Here is a 19,906-nt window from a genome sequence, read left to right as displayed (position 1 = left end):
ACACACTGATTGGTTATGAAGTCAAGGAACATCTGCTGCACTTGTCTCCATTAAGCATGTCAGGATTTTAAAATAGCGCGTATGTTCAGCACTTAATATGCAGAGTCTTTATTTTCTGGGATATAGGTGCAGTAATTTATTGAAACACCTTCAAATATACATGGAAATGTAGTATATAAGATAAAAACAGAGTCAAGCTTAAAACTGCATATTTGGTGTGACCAACACAGTCTGAACTCTCTTAGGCAGCTGTTATTGTAATTTCTAAATAGGCTTCAAAGCTCTACTTGGGATGTTAGCTCCAGTTTGTTCTCTGTAAAGATCCCACGCTGCTTCAATAACCTTAAAGTCCGAGCTCTGGGGAGGCCGGTCCATGACTCTTTGGGGTCATTGTCGTGCTGAAAAACGAATTTGTTGCCAATCAGATGCTTTCCAGATAGTACTGGATAGTATATCAAAATGAGATGATACTTTTCATTGTTCATAATTCTATCGGTTTAGACAAGATCTCCAACACCACCGCAGCCTCAAACCATGACAGAGCCTCCACCATGTTTTACAGATAGCTATAGACACTCTGTGCTTTTCTCCTGACATCCTTTCATTGATTTCAAAGGATGACATGATGACATGGAAGTCTGACACCTTGAAAGCGAAATCTAAAGAAACAAGGGCCTCAAGATTTTAGCACAGTTCTGTGTCTTAACAATACGTTTACCCATATCACACTAAATGTTTTACTGTTTGCTTTATGAAATCATTTTTGGCATTAGTGTCTTCTAAAGTGGGTCTAAATAAAAAACTATAGCTTAAAGTTGCAACTTTAATCAAAATACTGATGTAAATTTATAATATTCATGCAGACTTTCATTGGTGTGTGTATGTGTGTGTCTGTGTGGGTGTGTGTGTGTGTGTGTAAAATCTGAAATAACTGCAAGTAATAAGATCATAAACACAATTTATTTCGCACAAACATAGAAATATATCGAATGATGTATTAAACCTTACTTTTATAACATTTTAAAGAAAAGCAACCGCGATTATCTGACCTATGATGTTATGCGTGTGTGTGTGTGTTTTTATGTGTGCCCTCTTCAGTCTCTCCTGGTGGCGCAGCAACTGGCTAACGCGGTAGGTGGCGTGATGTCCGGGGCGGCGCCAGGCCTGAACCAGCCCATCCTCATTCCTTTCAACGCAGGCGGGCACCTGGGCGGGCAGCAGGGCCTGGTGCTCTCCCTGCCCACCGCCAACATCCAGAGCCTGGTGGCTGCTGCTGCTGCGGGGGGCATCATGACGCTCCCCCTCCAGAACCTGCAAGGTGAGAAAAAGGGAGCTGTAGACAAGAAGCTGCAGAAAAATGACCCAGCTACTCTCAGGAATTGTTATTGCCTCGTATTCGTGTAGAGCAGACGATTCGGGAGTTATTAGTAATACATAAAACAAGTAAGAGTTTTGTGCGCATTCATTTTAAGCCACTGAACAATGTTTTTTCCCCAACAAAATGCTTTAGAGGTCTCGGCCAGGTAAGAGTCCTTGAGGGGTTTAGATCCCAAAAAGCAGCTATCCTCGACTTGCCCAGAGGAACCAACCATATTAATTACAGGTCAGCGTTTTGCAGTGCAGCACAGAAGCACTTTATGCCTCTTTCCTGTGCATAAGAGTGCACTGTACTTCACTTTTTTATCTCTTTTCCACCTCATCTGTCCATCCACATGGCTGTACTTATCCTTGCCTTTTAAACTTTAATGCCCAAGTGTTCTCTTTTGATCATAGTTGTAAATGGTTTTCATTTTAATGTTTAAAACATTGTCTCTTTTATACCATTAGATTGAGGGATGGATGGGGAAACCGTCAGCCATAAATCTTAGATGAGAGAGCCGCACTAATGTAAAAAGATGCCAGGCTACATGTAAAGCAGTGTGTTTTTAGGAGGGAGATTACAATAATGCCAGTGCAGCACAAAGTGCAGGGAAGTCTCCCTTCATGTGGGGGAAATGGATGGACAGATGCCCTGAGTGAGGAAATGTGGAGGTAGAGGCCTAATGGACACAAACATGCATAAATAACAGCAGCCATCGCTGTGGGCAGAGCTTTTAATAAACCCGCATCTATCCAGCGAGCCCTTCAATGTATCCGTCAGTAGTGGACGATAATGGGCCCAGCAGGCCCGTCTGACTCACACTTCAACACATCTTCCTCGTGGTGCGTGAGGGACAACCCAGAGGCTTCAGCGATCCGATGAACTGATCGACAAACACATTGTCAGGGTGTCAGAACACCAAAACAAACACCTCTCAGTCATCCATATTGTCCACTGCCAAACAAACCAACAAAGAATCTGAGTCCAATGTCCTGATAAAATTCTACAGCCATCAGAGACACAAAGAGAGAGACAGAGGGGAAAAAAAACTGTTGTGGAGAAATGCCTCTGTGGCAGATCTTTTTTTAAGCGTGCAGACTGACAGACTGCCTGTTCGCACGTCCTCTTATCTGAAGGGGATTCATTGAAGGGACCTCCGTGGAGAGAAAGTGACACAAGTCACGAGTGAAGCTAAATGTCTTGACTGTGTCCGGGCCCCTCTAGCCACGCTGCGCTCCTCCACTCTCCCCTGTCTGAGTTCATCACAGCTCCGCTGAATGAGGCCTGCTGGCACAGCACCTCTGTCAGACAACTGCAGCTCTGGCCTCTGCCCCCGTGTCCCCCTCGCTCCCCCTCCCAGACCCTCCAGGCCTGATTAATCACACATATAATACGATGCCGCACTGTCGCCAGGGAGCAGTCAGCTCATTTCACGACTTTGGGAGCGAGTGTAGTTTACAGCGTTCACACTGCTCGCTAATTAGTGTCAGATCAGACAGAAGACAACAGTGAGGCACAGTAATGAGACTCTGGGAGGAGCCCAGCCAATGGCTGTATTTAAATGTAATGAGGCAGCTAATGACCAACTAATAAGGCTGTTTGTCTTGTGGAGTGGGCGGTGTAGGACAGAGGATATTAGATACATTAAATCTCTGTACATTGTCAGGATGTCATGTTTCACTAGCTATATTAGATGAAATGAGGGATTTCAGTGCATGCACTTTTTGCATTTTTATATTAACCTTTAATGAGGGAAATGAAGTAAAAAGAGAAACAGTAACCGCAGCGTTTTTGATCAGGCTAATCAAAGCTGGCTCTGTGAGAATAAATGTTGACAGAAGGGAACCGACTGGACTTGTACTAGCTTTAGGAGGGCAGCTCTCTCAGACTGTGATGAATAACTATCACTGTAATGGGGTTGTGCTATAAAGTTGGAGCAGTTGCTTAAATAAAACTGAGCAGCATCTTGTGGCAGACTCAGTAAACACAAGCACCAGTGTAACTGGTTATTTGTCAGAATGATTTATGCCTGCAAACATGCAGTAAAAACAAATCCCCAATGAAACTAAACAAGGGAGAAAGTTATCTTTTGTGACAGAGTGCACACAATTCTAGCTGACTTCACAGAGGCAAAAACTAGGTTGGGTCATGCTAGAGGTCTGTAAATATGACGGCTGATAGGAATAAAAATAAAAGAAAATCATACATGATTTTCACAATTTCAGATCTAAGTATGCACGACTGATGCAGACATCTGCAGATTTCTGGTCTTGAATATGACGCTACCTTTCTGCTGCATTTTTAATAGGCCTTTACTTCATAACAAGCAAAGCATGATTACCATACTTGTAAAACTAGTTGTTTCAAAGCTCTATACATGTAATGCTCATTGGGAGGAAGCAGAACAAAGTCTCATCTGTCTACTCCTCTCCTCTACGACTCACTCAAAGGTAATGCAAGAAGCTAGTTTACCGGAGCGCTTTCATATTAATAAGCATATCCCATCTTATTTGCTCTCAGCAGAAAGCCAGGGAGCACATCACATCAGAGAGCCGAGTTCTAATGGTGAGGTGAGAGCATTGTTCCTCTGTACTCGTCCGCAGGAAACACAAAACAGCACTCAAGCTTCCTGATAAAGGTCGGCATCCCACTCACCTGCAGTAATGAGACCCCGTGTCAGTGCCAATCAAAGGCATGTCTGCCGTTTTGATGAAAACGCTCAGCGGTGTCGTTCGCAGGTTGTGGGTTTTGCCGTGATACAAATTAGGGAAATCACTCTGCTCATTACACCACCAAAGGGTGGGCTCCTGGGGGGGAAGAGCCAAATGTTTCCACACTAGTTAGACATGTCAGATTGCATCTCTTCTGCCTCAGCTGACTGCTGCTCCTTTAAGAGGTTAGCTCACCGGGCCGGGCCGCTGACTACCTCTGCCTCCTCTGTCCTCTGTGGGAATGCCTCCGTGTCCCTTTAACCATTACATTAGCAGAGCCAGAGAGTTGCAGATATTCTTTTTGGGCTTGTTACAAACACAGCAGCCGTTCATTGTGCGGCTGCTTTTCTCTTGTGTATGTTTCAAATCATTTTGGGGGGTAGAAGAGAAAAGAAACGAGCCGCTGCTGTTTGTGGGCACATTCAGCCAGTAGTAGAGTGCATTAGGAAGCGCCACGCGCAAGCGGTTCACACTTCCTCACCCGCATCTGCCATCTTAACACAATAGAGGCTAAACCCATCCCTTCTCCCTTATCACTGTTTAATTTGAAGTGTTCTCGAGCAGTATGTATTCCACGTCGTCCTTTAATGATTTAACTTTGCTGTGGTTGTAAGATGACTCGCAGGGGAGAGAGCCGCATTAAATAAATAACAGTGATAAAATGTAGACCTCATACATTTCAAAGCTAATGCAACTAGCGGTGCAATAGGAGCAGCTGCACACAGTCCTGGAGCGGTAATTTGATTGATTTGTTGTGACAGCAGCCAAATAATTGAGAGTGAGAGGTGCTGCTGGAGATGAAGCGCAGGCAGAGGCAGGTTCGCCAGCCAGTCCCAGCAGATATGGCACCCGAGTTCTCATCTCTGCCATTGATATCTGCCAGTGGTTTATTGTTTGTCTTCAATAAGAAGCTCCGAAACGTGCCGGGTTAGTGCCTTCGTGACAGTTTGGCGACAGAAAGGAGAAAAGAGGGGGAAAAATCGCCAATCAGAACAAACAGCAGAGCATTAAGAGGGTTAGGATCAACCACACGGGTTTGATGCACATATAAACACACACACTCGCTCTCTCCCATGAGGCTCATTTATACTCTGATGTCTGTTTTCAAGCTGAGATGTAAGTAAATTTCACCTCCTGCTGCTTCACTTGTTGCAGCCATGCTAATCATTTGTTCTGTATTCAAGTTACATATTTTCCATAATTGCTTAAAAAAACAACGATCCTCTGTGTTTCTTGAATATACAGTATGATATTTTTTTTTATGTATGCATCCCCAGACATTTCTGTGTTTTGTGTCTGGTAAGAAACCGTTGTTTTGTGTGTGTGTGTGTATGTGTGTGTGTGTGTGTCTGTTAACCTTCTGGCTCTTGGCTCGTTTTTTGTTTCTATGGATGGTGGCGGTGTCACTCTGGTTCAGCCATGCCACAGGACAGCACGCTGCCAGAGCCCGAAATAGAAAGAAAGGAAAGAAAAAAGGGGGAGGCTTGGAGAGGAGGGGAGAGGGGAGGGGATGAGTCTTTATGGCGGTGTGGAGGAGGACAATAATATTGTTAATCAGATGTGGCTGTGTCTGCTCCTCCACAGCAAACCCTGACATCTGCCCTCACTGGTAAACACTGAGGGAGGCTCTTTGCAAAACCACCTGCCATAAACACACAGTCTACAAGGCGGTCGCTCACCATCGCACAGTGTCCGTCTGCGCTGTGTGTGCAGGCAGTGTGATGCATTCATTTTAATGGATTTTACTCAGGGTGGCAATAAAGCAGCGTGGATTAGGAGAGGATCGTTTTCCGAATTAGGAGGCGGAATTTCTAGATGGCAAATTCTGAAATTAGCTTCCAGTTATGTGAATAATCAAAAACACGTGGAGCAATCCGACTATACGCTATTCCCCGAGCTCCGGAGCTAAAAGAGATTACCCTCTAGCTGCTGTAATTAAGTGTCTAAATGTGAAACAGCCACACTGCTGGCTTCATTTAGCCAAATTAACCGTTTTTGAATAAAATCTCAATTATCTAATCCAAACACTCTCAATGAAATCATCTTACACCATGATAGCTGCGCATGTTGATTAATATTCCAAACAATTATGCACAATCAATAGAGTTCATCTGTTTTAATCGTTCCCGTCGAATGGACCAGTTAAATGAGGGAATATTGAATGGGGTATAAATTACAATACATTGTTTTCGTGGCATTTCAGCACTTGTAAAGTCTTTCCAGTAAATGCCTTGACCACTCGGCCCCAGAGTTGTTTTGTGGAAATTACATCTCACTTTTAGCCTCCCTCCTCTGACCACACCGCTTCCGAAAGATTTGCTAAAGGTCTGCCATATTGCTGAGGCGCAATTCAGGAGCTTTCAGCAACAATCTGTAGTCAAGCATTTTAAATGAAAATTGATTTGTGATTTACATGGTCAGTGAGGGGAAAATGAACTTATGAAATGTTGTAAATGAAATATTAGACAAGGTGCAGTGGGAGAGAGCAGACAGAGATGGTAATCTTGTGGAACTGGAAGTCCTGCCTGGCAGAACTGGGTGACATTTTACATTTATCTGTGTTCTGCATGAGTTGTAATGTTAATGGTAATTTTATGGGACTGAACTGGAATGAAAATGGTGTTATCACCGATTGCTTCAAATGTGGAATTGTGTAAAGCAGCACAGCGGCATCCTTTATTTCCCATTCCCCAATAATGTGAGTTATTGCGTGATGTGTCCTCTGAGGTTGAACTTGTGTGTTCAGCCTGTTTTTTATCAGTCAGGGTGCCTTATATCACATACCTGTGCCACCGGATGAAGCATGCACGCTGCTGTGTTTTGACATTAGTAGAAAGGGCACAAATGTTTCTCCCAGATTTATTCAGCAGGTCTATTCTGCTTTTTCTTAATGATTTCCAAAGGTATTTGTGTTGTCACTGTTATGTTTTATACCTATCTGCATAATTGACTCACAGTAAGTACATATGTACATAACATTATAATATAAAGTAAAATGTTATCAAAACAGATCTATAATGGACTTAATAATACTAGCAAATCAATGTAGCATTACGCGCTGATCAATACTCCTTACACTGGGCCCAGACGTTTTAATTTTGTTCAATAACTTGTGCAGTGAACGTTTCCTGTTCCCGCTCTGACCGTGTACAACATGTATGGATTTTCATAGAGCTCGCTCTTTCGTGTTTGAAAGAGAAAAGAAGCAAAAAACCTGAGAGAAGAACAAACAAAGTGATCCTGCAGCAGCGGCGGCGGCAGTAGAGGAGCTGTGGGAGTCTGGATCACACAGAGGTCACTTTTAAACACAGCTCTCCGGTTCCCCGCGTGTGAAACCAAAGAGTCCGTGGTGACATTTGTCAGCAGATGGTGTGGAACCAAACCCCTCACCAGCTAAAAGCTATCTGTGGTTACTAATTGCTGACCAGGGCCTAATTACCTTAATTAATGGCTGAGGTATCTTGGGGCCAGATTTGTGGGGGCTTTTATCAGTATCAATGCAGCTTAAAAGGTCCCGCAGGAGGCCTGAGGAGTGCGCAAGTCCCGCGGGTGCTATTCCTGGACTAACTGCAGACACATCACAGATGGATCCCGTGGCATCAGTACAGGACGGCATGTTTGGAGAGAGGTATCTGATACTTACAGATCATAAGAAAGACTCACTAAGTACATGTGAGGGTATAGAGGGGAGGGGAAAAAAAGGCTTTTCTTGCATTTTTTTTCTCTTTTTCCTCTGGACATTTTTTCCTACTCTTGTCTGTCATACACAAGGCTGTTTCCTGAATTACACTGCCGTAATTCACAATGACAAAGTAGACTTAGCACCTTTTGCCACAGACCGTGGGGGGTTTTGTTCAGTGAGCTCTCACTGTGAAATTAGCCCTGGTACTTTCATTTTCCGGCTGCAGTGAAATGGTTAAAAGACACAGATCAGCCAGTATGGAAATAGAACTGATTCAACAAAATCTGCTGCTGCTGCTTCCCATTGCTTTGCTCTTCACCCATCCAGGAAAAAAAGAAGAAGGAAAAAAAAAAAGGAAAACCCTCCCCTCTTTTCTCTCCAGCCACCCCCCTCTCTTTTTCTCCTTACTATCCCCTCCGCCTCTCCCTTCCCCCAACCCCGTCAGGCACCTTGTCCGCATCCGAAGAAGGCTTGTAAGTTTCGGGTGCATACATTTCTTTTGATGATATATTGTCCTGGTGCGGAATTTCATTTACTGCCGCTGCCCTTTGCTGAACCTGTTGCTAGTCAGTGAGCACGATAAGCGTATAAGTAGCATGCTACTTCATTCATCATACATCGTTCTGGGCTCTCAAATATCTCATATGCGATTCAGGAAGAAACTACTAAACCGGCACAAAGGATCCCACCAGGATCAGCTGTGGTTCCATTAAATGCTGTGTGCAAAAATAAAGCACACTGGGCCGCTTGTTATCGTTGCATCTACAAAACATTAGCCTTCATTTTGCGGTGTACACATTGTTTATGTAGCAAGGAAAAGACAAAAAAGGGGGGGGGGGGTGTATCTCAAGTGCTCAGTGCTCATGTAGTACATAATTCCATTCACATTGCATTTTGAATGCATGCATTTTGAAATCTGTTTTTTCCCTCAGTCATAGTGGCTGCTCTGTGTTGTATTAAACAGCATTAATAATCACAAGAGGCTCAGTGTCACTCAGAAGTCTCCACATCACTAAGGCAGACAGTGTTGTGCTGCTGGGCATGTTGTGCTGTGTGAAAGTGCTTACACGCTCCCTCAGACAACCAAAGGGAATAATTAAAGACAGAAGATGGAGGCAGAAGAATGGAAAGCAAATCCCATTGTTTGGGGTTATTTCATCCCACTGAATTTCTTTTTCTCACTTTCTTTTCGCTCTCTTCTCACATTCCTCCCCAAATGCACTGTGGGTATGTGGCACGTTATCAAAAGCATATGTAAGCGAAGCAGCGCAGAACAAAAGCCCTGTGATGTCCTCCTCATACCCACATTGTCTTTTGATTATTCTACAATCATTTTTATATCTGTGTAAGTTGGGAAGGAAGGGAAGGCTTAATAACCCCGTAATATACAATACTGTAGCTGCTCAGAAGTCACAATGCAAGATGTGCTCGAGACGATTTGGAAACAATCCTGCTTAGTCCTCTTTTTAATCTAATGGAGTAATTCTTCAACCCCTCAGTATTCAAGTTGTTACCAAAATAATCCACAATGAAATTCAAATTTAAGGTGAACTAGACTATTAGGGCGACTCTACTCCACTCCATTTCTGGAGCAGTAAATGCAGCCCCTCAATCTCTCTCAGCTTTTACTGTCAGTCAGAGAGCACTCAGTCATCTTCGTGCATCAGGCCCGCAATATTGATTTTTCCACCCACTGAAACAGCCGCATGAACATAAATTTTGCATGAGGCTTTTACTCGCGGCCTCCGCTTTGGTCTGACGACACATGATGGGACCATGAACACGCTGTAATAACCCGGTCTGTCCTGCCAGGCAGACAGGCTCTTTTCAGGAAGGGGGAGCGCGGGTGGGGGGGGGCTCAACACCTTCTGGACTTTGAAGGACAAAAGCAGGAGACCCCATACTGGGTTTCACTGCATTACATACTGTTTATGTGGAGTGTGTTTGAGTGGAGCCTGAAAATATCTCAGAATGTGAAGGTTTGGTCATAAATGAAGCCGTTGTAGTTGCTTTAGACAAAATAAAGTATTTCTTTTATTTATTCAAAGAGATTTTAATGAGACAGCTATAAAAAAATGTTTGAAACCAGGATTAGTGCAGAAAGTTTGCCACTTAATTTAAGAAACTTTCAAGCAAAGCGAGATAAACTAATTAGTCGCTTTGGTTTAATCTTTAAAAACCCTCACCTGTAAGCTCACTGCACAAAAATGAAAAAATAAAAATCTTAAGGATTGAAATCAGAGGGAAAATAAACTCGGTCTCTCTCTTTTTGCTTGGGACCTCCTGGAACTTTATCGGGACCCCCCCCCCCTCCCCAGAGGTTCCCGGACCACACTTTGGAAATCAATAACAAAGCGTAAGCAACACCAAAAGGGCAACGTTATCGAGCACACGGGGATTTTCTTGTATGTGTAACAACTCCATGGAGAGGATTTGATTCTTTGAAATGCTTCCCCCAGAGTGAGAATCCTGCAACACTGCTTGATATTGCCTTGCATCACAAAGTGAAAGCATTATCTCTGGATCCCTACAAGCGATGTGGTTTACTCTCCAAAATCCTGTAACTGCGACTCCGCTCAAATCTTAACTACCTATATTTTTTTTCTCTCTCTTTCTTTTTTGTAGTCGCTGAGTTCCTCCTGCAGCTGAAATGCTGATATTGACTGCTGTGGCTCTCTGAGTAATGTTTTTATTCAGTAGTTCTCCAGCTCCTTTAACGTTTCATTTTCCACGTGTTCATTCCAGCCATTGCCAACGCAGGTATCTATTCTCCATCCCCTTAACGTGATTACCAGCTGTATGCACTCGCCGGTGAAGGAATGTAACACAAATATGTTGCAAGCTGTAAAAAAAAGAAGCTCTGAGTGAGAACGTGTGTTTGTTTTTCTAAGCCTTTTTCTTTCTAACTCTAGCTAAACTTTTATTTCAGGGATTTAGGCACAAATATGAGATACTTCACTTGATTATTTGCATTTTTTTGCCAAAATACCAAACTAGATTGTTGCGTTTCATGGCCTTTAAGACTAAATGGACCACTCGATGATTCGTAATTTCTTCACTCAAGGAAAGAGACGTTATTAATGCCAGCTGGTTGCTGCATGGAAAAATCGTAGTGTTTTCTGAAAGAAAAACCTTCACTTTAGCAGCAACATGTACAAACGCACTGAACAACTTTGACAAGCAGTTTGCAGCAAATAGATAAAACTAAATAGAAGCAAGCCTGAACAGGTAGTTCTAAAGTTTATTATTAAAGGTATCAACGGTGTCCACCGGGGTCTGCAAACTCAAAAGCACCATCACCTTTGTCTTTAAGTTGGATCTAAGTACAGCCAACAAGTATTGATCAGCAGACATTAGAGATGTAGACAACAACAATGAATTAATATATAAAACTTTAATTAGCATTGTTATCATAGTTTCCACTGTATGAGGTGTAAACTATGAAGTATTAAGTATTTCATACTTTTACTTTTTAATACAGAGCTAGTATTGAAGTATTTTCAGTATTCGATGCCTTTATTTGACAGTCTAAATCAAGGGTATCAAACATAAAGTCCAGGGGCCAGAACTGGCCTGCCTAAGACTCTAATTCGGCCCACTGGATGTGCTTTAGAACAAGTGAAGGAAGGTACTGAATGAATTTTTGAAGTTTTAACTGTATTTTCATAAGTTTTACAGCTTTCCCCACCAATAAAGACCTTCCCAATGGCCGTTCATACTAAACCAAAGCAATTAAATGATTGATAAATAATTCAATGACATAAAAATTCATGTTTTCACTATTTACTATATATATTTCATATTTTTACAATGAGACTACAGTGGGAAAAAGAAATAGGAGGTTTTATGGGTAATGAACTCTTCCTGTAATTTTACATGTGGATTTCTAACAATTTAAGTCCAAAGAGTCATGCTGGCAGATTTCTTTCTTTACTACAGCAGCATTTCTTCATCATGTAGAAAAACGGAGACACACTGCTGAAAGTGCACTGCTAAACTAAACGTTTACCTAAACATCTATACACAAAGGGGAGTTTAGCTGGTTCGGCACATTTAAGATCAGAGTTTAGGGGTGTATGTGGCCCACGGTTTAAACACTGACACTCCTGGTCTAAGTGTTTCTACCAAAACTGAACCAGATATGCTGCAAACCACACACGGGCAAAATACAGCCTGCGGGCCATCTCAGTCCAGCCTGCAGTGTCTTAAAAAACTGATTAAAACCAACCATTGTGTTAATAAATTTTAAGGTGAATGATTGTAATGAGTCTGTGCTACTTATTAAAAAAGGAAGCAATGATCCTCAGAAATGATCCATTATTCCTTTATTCATAAATAGTAAATGTAAGTCTAATTTCTACTTGATTCAGCGATGCAGGTCTGTATATTAAAGCTCAAGTCAGAGTAAAACAGTTGACGCAATATTTATAATGTATCGTGTTTCATGCAAGCAGTGGCCCATTGTCAGAAAATTAGATAGATGTAGGTGAATTTAAATGTTAGTATGATAGTTATGATAAGTGGATTGTTTTATGCAAGTCAGACTTTCATTTTGAACTCAGTGGGCACCAAATGAATGCTTTATGAAACATAAAGTATTTCCAGACTCTGAAAAAGCTATAAAATATTCTAGCATGTGTATTAAATGCAGGAAGTTTAAGATAACTGACCTCTATTGTTTGCTTATCTCACCAGTATGGCCTTTAGGAAACAAAAATAAATGTTTCCTGTGCTAAACTGTGTCAGTTTACACAAATTCATGCCTTTTGTCATTTATCAGGTTAATACTAAATGCTCCACCTCTGATGCCACTTTCTTTCTTTCTTTTCATCTTTCTGTGTTTTAATAAATCACTTTTGAATTAAAAAAAAGACAGACAGAATGACCAGTGATAGAAATAATTACCTTGACGCGTAATCAGTGTTATGAAAGTGAACTAAAAGTTAACATTTCACAAAGGAAATGAGAGCAGAAACAGTGATGTTATCCCCTTCATCAGTGTGCGAGCGCGCCGATCTAATCCACAGAGTAAAAAATGACCTTCCCTTGACCACCTTCATAATTACCAGATCTCATAGAGTCTAAATCTCCTTACCTCCAGTGGAGTAATTATCAGTGTGACTCACTGAAAAGGCAATTGAGACAGTGGTTTATGGACTCCCATAGAGGAACGTGAGGCAGAGCAGTAATGGGGAGCTTGTTTGTCCCCCCCTCACCTCTTTCGTCGGAGAATGACAGCCGTGTTTAGAGACGAGAGCAGTTCCTAAAGATACAGGGTGGGTCACATAGGACAATTTCATCAACCTGGAAAGGCTCCTCTGTAGCTTCTGATTAGCTCTTAATTTACTGCACTCCTCTCCTAAGTGAGGCTAAAGACATCCAGATAGTGCAGCAGTGTATAAGCAGCTAGATGAAAAACTTTTTCTTGGCTTTAAAGGAAGAGATGCATATGAAAGCCAGTGTGCATGCATGAATATACAAAAGGTACCATTAGATTTTATTCAGTCCTGAAACTCAGTACATTCTGTCCAAGCTTTGTGAACTATCGTTTTCTTTTTAACGGCTAGATTTACTGAATGCCTCCAACATGAGATCATCGTCTCCGACTCCTTCTGTCCATACTTTATGCAACACAGATCACGTGCGGTTTGATAGAACGAATGATAGTCAAAGTCCCTTTGTGTAGATGTGATTGCTATGACCCTGCAATCACTCTTCATGCTGGCCTTGCCCGGGTCTTTTCTAAGCGCTATAACATGACGACCACCTATTTTTTGCTTTTCAGAAAGGCTAAATGCATCAACAGATGTTTTCATATTTCATTTAACTCGAAAAATGCACTGTGGATGTTAGGATGACACGATACCAACGGGTAGCCAGAGTCATTTACATATGCACAAACAAGCACACAGGCAAAGGGTGTATAAGGCAATTCAAGGGAAATAGTTACAAAGGCAGGTGTTGTACATCGGGAGGAAAACAAGGAGCTTGAATCAGCCCCAGAGAGAAAAGTGCTGTAATAGGTGGGTTGGCAGTGACTACTGAGATAGCGCTGGTAATGAGAGAGCAGACTGCCCGCCCTCCCACCCCACTACTCAACCGCACAGGAAACAAAAATAGCATTTTGTCTGACGAACGAGCCGGCTTTGACCTAGCCTTTCGACCTCTGACAATCAGTCTCGCTTCGTCCTCCACTACTTCACAAGCCTGGGCCAGGACAGTCAGAGATAACAGTTGATTTCTACTGTGGCACTAAAGCGAAAAAAAAGAAAAAGAAGAAGAAGCTCTGAAAGAGAGATGGCAGACAGTTTCTCAAAGCGCTGAGGTTGAAGGCCTGAGACTTCTCAGCGCTGGTGTCTCGGAGTCCCAAATGATTGTTGTTAAAAGTTTAAAATTGAGTTTCGTTTGCATCTGATCATTGCGCCGCATGATCTGGCTCATTCCTCATTAGAAACATTAACATAGGCAAGTTGTGACAACACTGAAAGTGAGACCCTTGCTCTTCCACCCCTCAGGCGCGATGACTAAGTGGGAGCGCTGACTGCATCGCAGCAGACGAGAACTAGTGAATATGAAACACAACAAAGAGACAGTGGGAGATATAATGAGCTCTATAGGATCCCGGCACCCTTTTGCCCTCTCTCCATCACAAGTGAAGCTCCCGCTCTCATCCTCGGCCCTGTGTCTGCTGGAGGAAGGAGCACAAACAATTAGCTGAGACAAGCTGTTTGGATTATGTGCTCAACCAAAGCAATCAGACAGCTGTGGTTAAAAGAATGAGCTTCAAAATGCCAGTTGCCCAGTTAGAGAGGAAGGGAGGGTCAGTGGTCCTGACAGTCTTAACAAGATGACAGAATTTATAAAGCACTGCTGTTAAAGAATATAGTTACCTGCAGTGTAGCCCTTATAATAAGGCCACATGGGGCTTCTTCCATATTCCCTCTGTATTTGTTTTCTTCTGCTTCATATTCTTTTGTTGTGCCTCGTGTTCCTTGGCGTAATGGTTGGCGCTGGAGGAAATTCTTCAATCGTCTTTGATCTTCGCCTGGTTTCGATAATTTTTTGACAGAAATCTCATTTTGCCCCCCTTTTGTTTTCTCCGTCTTTGTTCCCTTTTATTCCATCTTTAAATGGGCCTCAACATTTTGTCGTTGTGAAGTTGCAAAGGAAAAGAGCCGGTCCTGTCAGGGGCTCAGCGCTTGCTAGACAACTTGCCCCAACATTTCAAGTGCGAATTGGACTCTTGCCGTTTGCACAGATGATATATAATTCATGGTGGGGGTGTGAGAGAGGTGTCAATGTGTCAGGAGGTAGAAGAAATGTAAAAGTGTGCTGTTTACTGGCCGAGAGATGCCGGCTCTCTTTGGCTGGGCTTGTGCAGAGTGAGGAAAGAGGAGGATGATCTGATCTTCATCAAATGTTCATCTGTGCCTGTCCTGGAGACGAAGTGACCACGCTAATCAAAGACTTGTCTGCCCTGATGTTTTATTCATCTTTTATGAGACAAGCATACTTAAATAATTTAAGTGCATTGATTCGGTGTGTGTACAAGCTTGTCTACGATGTGTTCACAATTGCTGGGCCGTATTATCAATAGATGTTCACAAGTCATTTTCCAGTGTTTGTTATCAGGGCCTTTGTGTTATAAACACTGTAAATATTTAGCTTAGCTTAGTTCGGCCGTGTATGTTAATATAGTATAAATACATTATCTGCGACACTTTATATGTTATTCAGAATGACATCACAGTTTACACCCTAGTTTGTGGATTTTTAGTTTTAAAGCATGAACATTTGACTTAAAAGAGGCAAACGTAGTTAATTTAGTTATTAATAGAAGTTTAATTGAAGTATTTATTTAGTCTTTACTTTCCTAATTCTAAAAACAGGAAGTGTATTTTTCGCAAAACCTGTTAATTTAGCTTGTTTAGACAGCATATGCTTTACTCAGCATAATTACCTTGCTTTTTAGTATATGAGATTTTAAAGACCGATACCGATATTTGGTGATTTAAAAATCCGATATTTTTTTTCTTTCAGACACACAACGCAGAATTATATGGAGTAATTTAATAGTGTAGTCTAAGATAACGAAAGTGATGTTTAAAAAGTAATTTTGCTGTTACAACAACTCGTGGATTATTCGTTTACCACCGCCCGATAGTTCTTGAATCAACTGCCTGTTGTGGTTGTTGCAACCCAGAGACATATTGTAGAGTGCCCTCTGGTGGGCAAACTATGCAACATCAACACTCATAGCATGATTGAAGGGTGTTTTTCTTCTTCACTTTTTACATTTTCATTTTTATGGATGTTTTAAGCACTTTGAGGCGACTGTTGATGGGATTTGTAAATAAACTGAATTGAATGGAATTGAAATGCTAGTACTGAAAGATCAGAGTCTACTTTCCATCCAAAGAAGTTGTAGGTTTTAAGATTATTTTTGGACTTTTTTTAAGAACTGAAGTGGCTCTATAGTGCAGTGGTTTACACTTTTGCCTAACAAGCAAATGAGGCTGAATTCAATTTTGGGAGGAGAAACAAACTCTTTTGTGGGTTGTGTTAAGAAGGGCAAATCAAACATGCAGAGCTACCTGCTGTGCTCACCCTCTTCTGAATAAGTGAGCAGCTGAAAGTAACTTTAACTGTGGAAACAATTACATAGGGCAGAAATGTCTTTTTATTGTGCACTACAATGTAAAAAGCTAGATGAAATATCTCCATACAGATCAGTCCTGTCTCCACTAAACCCAAATTATCTTTTGCAGCACAGAAACAGTCAAATGTTACTTTCACTCTTTTCTTTTCTGTCTAAGGCTGTGTAGCATCACCGAGCAGTCCACAGCAATCTGCTGGAAGACAAGCGTAGCAATGATATGTTCTGATATGTAAAGTTGTTTTTAAGCGGTTGAACTGTCAACATGTTAAGACATACACAGGTTTTAAAAAGTCTCTTCTATCCATCACATCTGTGTGTAAACTCAGTTTGTCCTTTCTTCTGTTTAGGGTGTGAAGGTCAGCTTAGATGTTGTTGTTTTTAGCCCATTTCGCACATATGGTGTTACGGTTGATTCCTTTAGTAGAAATCATTCGTTGTCTGTGTTGTGCTGTGGCTTTCGTCTGACATTCAAACATAAAGTGTGTGTTTGTGTGTGTGAAATGACAGAAGATCCACCAAGTTGTGTATTCGGGTGTTTGGAGTGAACTGCACAGCGGTCACACCAACATGTTTTTACATTTGTTTTATGTCAGGTGTGCTCTCTGGGTACTTGGTAGTATCTGCATGTCTGGTGTGGCTGCAGCTTGAGTGTTAACTGATTTTTTTTTTAAACAGCATAAAAATTTATAAGCATTTAAATGTTGGAATTACTTTCTAATGGCACGCTATTATTGGATCCAATTAGTTAATGGGTTTATTTCTGAACTCTTACAGAGAAGATGGATGTCTCTTTCTTATGAGATTTTGAGCCATTAAACCAAAGATTCTTTCTTTCTCCGAGTGACAATGACGACTTTTGGCTCCGGAGAGCAATTATATCAGTCAGGCTTGATAGCTTTGTCCTCCAACTAGCTAAATTGAATTCAGTGACTCCATCATGCAGGCTAAAAACCCAGGAGGACCTTGTTGTGGCTCCATGCAATTTACATCTGTCTTTCACTGTTTACCCTATGCATCCCACACTCTATGTGTGCATGTGTTTCTGTCTTTGGTGTGAAAATATTCTTCAGATAATGAAGGCCTCTTGTTTATGTGCTGAAACACTTCTGCGGCGTGTGGCTCAGACACTACAAAGAATCAAACTCCTGTCCTTTCATCAACAGCTACCTCATCACTGAACTCCCAGCTCCAGCACCTGCAGCAGCTCCAACAGATGCAGCAGCACCACCACCAGCAGCAGCAACAACAGCAGCAGCAGCAACAGCAACATCAGCAGCAGCAACAGCAGCACCACCATCACCAACAGTCTCACTCCCATAACCAGAACCAGCTGTCATCCCAGCATCACATGACCCCACCCAGCCAGCAGCAGCAGCAGACCTCCGTCCCGTCTCCAGCCTCCACCTGCTCCTCCACCTCCGGGCAGCCGCAGCAGTCCCCGCCGCACCGACCCAACCAGTCTCCGGCCCGCAGCCTCCCGTCACCCGTCACTCCACCCATGCCTTTGCCCGTGAGTCCACAAACTAACATGTATTTGTAGATAAGCACAGGTCCAGCTTCTCCTCTCTCTAAAACAACTTCTAATTCAGCACACTCTATTTGGATTTTTGGCTGGAGGTTGCTGGAAAATTAATTGCTAAGCCCCAGATACGTAAAAAATGTGTACTCCCTGACAAGTTAATGAGTGATTGGTGGAGGCCACTTGGTGTCACTAGGCAAAATCGGTCTTAAAGACATATGCAGTGTCAAAGACATAGGCGAGTGATTGGTGTCGTTAGATTAAATAAATCGCAAAGAAGGTGCAGCACCAAAATCCTCCTTGTGATTGCTTTGGCCGCTAGCAGATTCACATGTAAGATGATGACTTGTCTGCAAAGTCTCTCTAACAAACTGGAAATGGAAAACCACTTAAACTAGCATGTTTTAAAAAACCGAGCTTTTACTTTGAAGGCGAAGTTGGCAAGTTGGCATCTTCCTTGCAAACTACATCAATCTTCTAGTAACCAAAACAATCATAAGGAGGTTTTTGGTGCCGCACTTTCTTTGTGATCTATTTATTCCAGCAACAGCAACCACTTGCCAACCATTCAGGGAATATACATTTGTCCTTGTCTCTAGAGGTTGCCAGGGGGTTGCCAACTGGTATGAGTGAGGGTAGATCTAAAGTGGATTTGGCACTTCTGATTGGTTTTAATCCAACCTGTTCACCTACATCAGTACTCTTATATTTACGTGGATTGAGGTTTCATTTTTGGTCTTTATTAGTTCTGTTTTGGTTTAGAATGTAAATATTTAAAGGCTATTTTAAATTACATCAGAACAGAGTTTAAACGTATTTATTATCATGTCACTGCCGTTGCCCATTAATTTGTTCTTTTTATTAATACAGATTATCTACGTCAACCATAGTAACAATAGCTCTGCTCACTGATCTTGCAGTAAGGCCAGGAAGTGTTTCTTTTTAAAAAGAAAAGTGCTTCATGAGCTGACATGTGGATGTGTGTGAATCGCATCATTGTGGCCTTTACCAGCAGCTCTGTGCTCTGGGCTCGATTGTTTGTCTGCAGATGATCTTTATCAAGTGGTGTCCATGTGGACCTATTAGAATATGCATGTTTTTATTGAAGCCTTGACGCACTTGAGCACATCTAACCTCACAGCCAGGCGAGACGCATTAATCGTATCCTGCTGCTGCAGATCGAGGAGGGATTCTGAGGTTATCTATCCTTAGGCTTTCCAGTCGTAATCAGTCCTTTAATCTTTGCTGCTCTTCCCACTCAACCTCCTTTTTAGTCACTTTGTCTGTCCATCCATCTCTGCCCTTCTGTCCGTCTGCCTGTCACTGTGTGACGATAATAACCTATTTTATATCCCTGTGGTTTCATTTCTGGTGGAGACTGGCCAGGGTCGCCTTTCTGTCCCTGGTCACATTCATCAGCGTCAGACCCTTATTGGGTTGTGGTGCAAGCTTCTTTATGGCCAGGATGAGTTGGGCTATTTGTTTCCCCTCGCAGCCCTCTCCGGCCCTGTCACGGCCTAGTGAGACTCAGCAGGAAAAACAGCCTCTGGATTTAATGGGCTCCAAAGGCTGGCTGCTACATCGCGCCAAACAGGCTGTCCGGTCTGACTGTGGATACAAGAGCTCCTGACCAACATACAGATCCACACATTAAGCTTGCATCAGACAGTGTGTAAACACCTTAAGTAACAGATACTCTCTTAAGCTTTAATATGCTAGGAAACCACCACTTGGTTAAATTTCCAAGAATCTAAACAAAAGCAGCAGAACCATTGTTATTTCGAAACAAGCTCACTGCGTGTCTGAGTTCCCGAGCTTTATCGAGGTGGTGTTTCTGTGAAGGAAGCAGGGTTGCTGATTACGATGGCTGAGGACAGACCTTCTTTGAGGGGGCCAGAGGGGCCACATCGGGTATCATTAAGATATTGCCTCATCAAATAGGATTATAGTGTGTGTGTGTGTGTGTGTGTGTGTG

The 19,906-nt window shown here is 42.3% G+C and overlaps 1 protein-coding gene across 3 annotated transcripts in view; it reads left to right on the top strand.

The window, feature by feature from the left end:
- The window catches only part of pou6f2 (POU class 6 homeobox 2), a 78,166-nt gene that overhangs the window by 28,525 nt on the left and 29,735 nt on the right, over positions 1–19,906 (top strand). For all 3 annotated transcript variants that reach the window (XM_014333649.2, XM_014333645.2, XM_014333648.2), the window contains 2 exons: positions 1,099–1,318; positions 17,576–17,922. In XM_014333649.2, the coding sequence (XP_014189135.1) occupies positions 1,099–1,318; positions 17,576–17,922 (567 nt within the window). The remainder of the gene's footprint in view (positions 1–1,098; positions 1,319–17,575; positions 17,923–19,906) is intronic.

This window comes from Haplochromis burtoni, unplaced genomic scaffold, assembly GCF_018398535.1.
Source record: "Haplochromis burtoni strain Fernald_Lab_line unplaced genomic scaffold, NCSU_Asbu1 Contig_58, whole genome shotgun sequence".
In the NCBI taxonomy this organism is placed as follows: domain Eukaryota; kingdom Metazoa; phylum Chordata; class Actinopteri; order Cichliformes; family Cichlidae; genus Haplochromis; species Haplochromis burtoni.
This window is presented reverse-complemented; position numbering and strand designations above follow the sequence as displayed.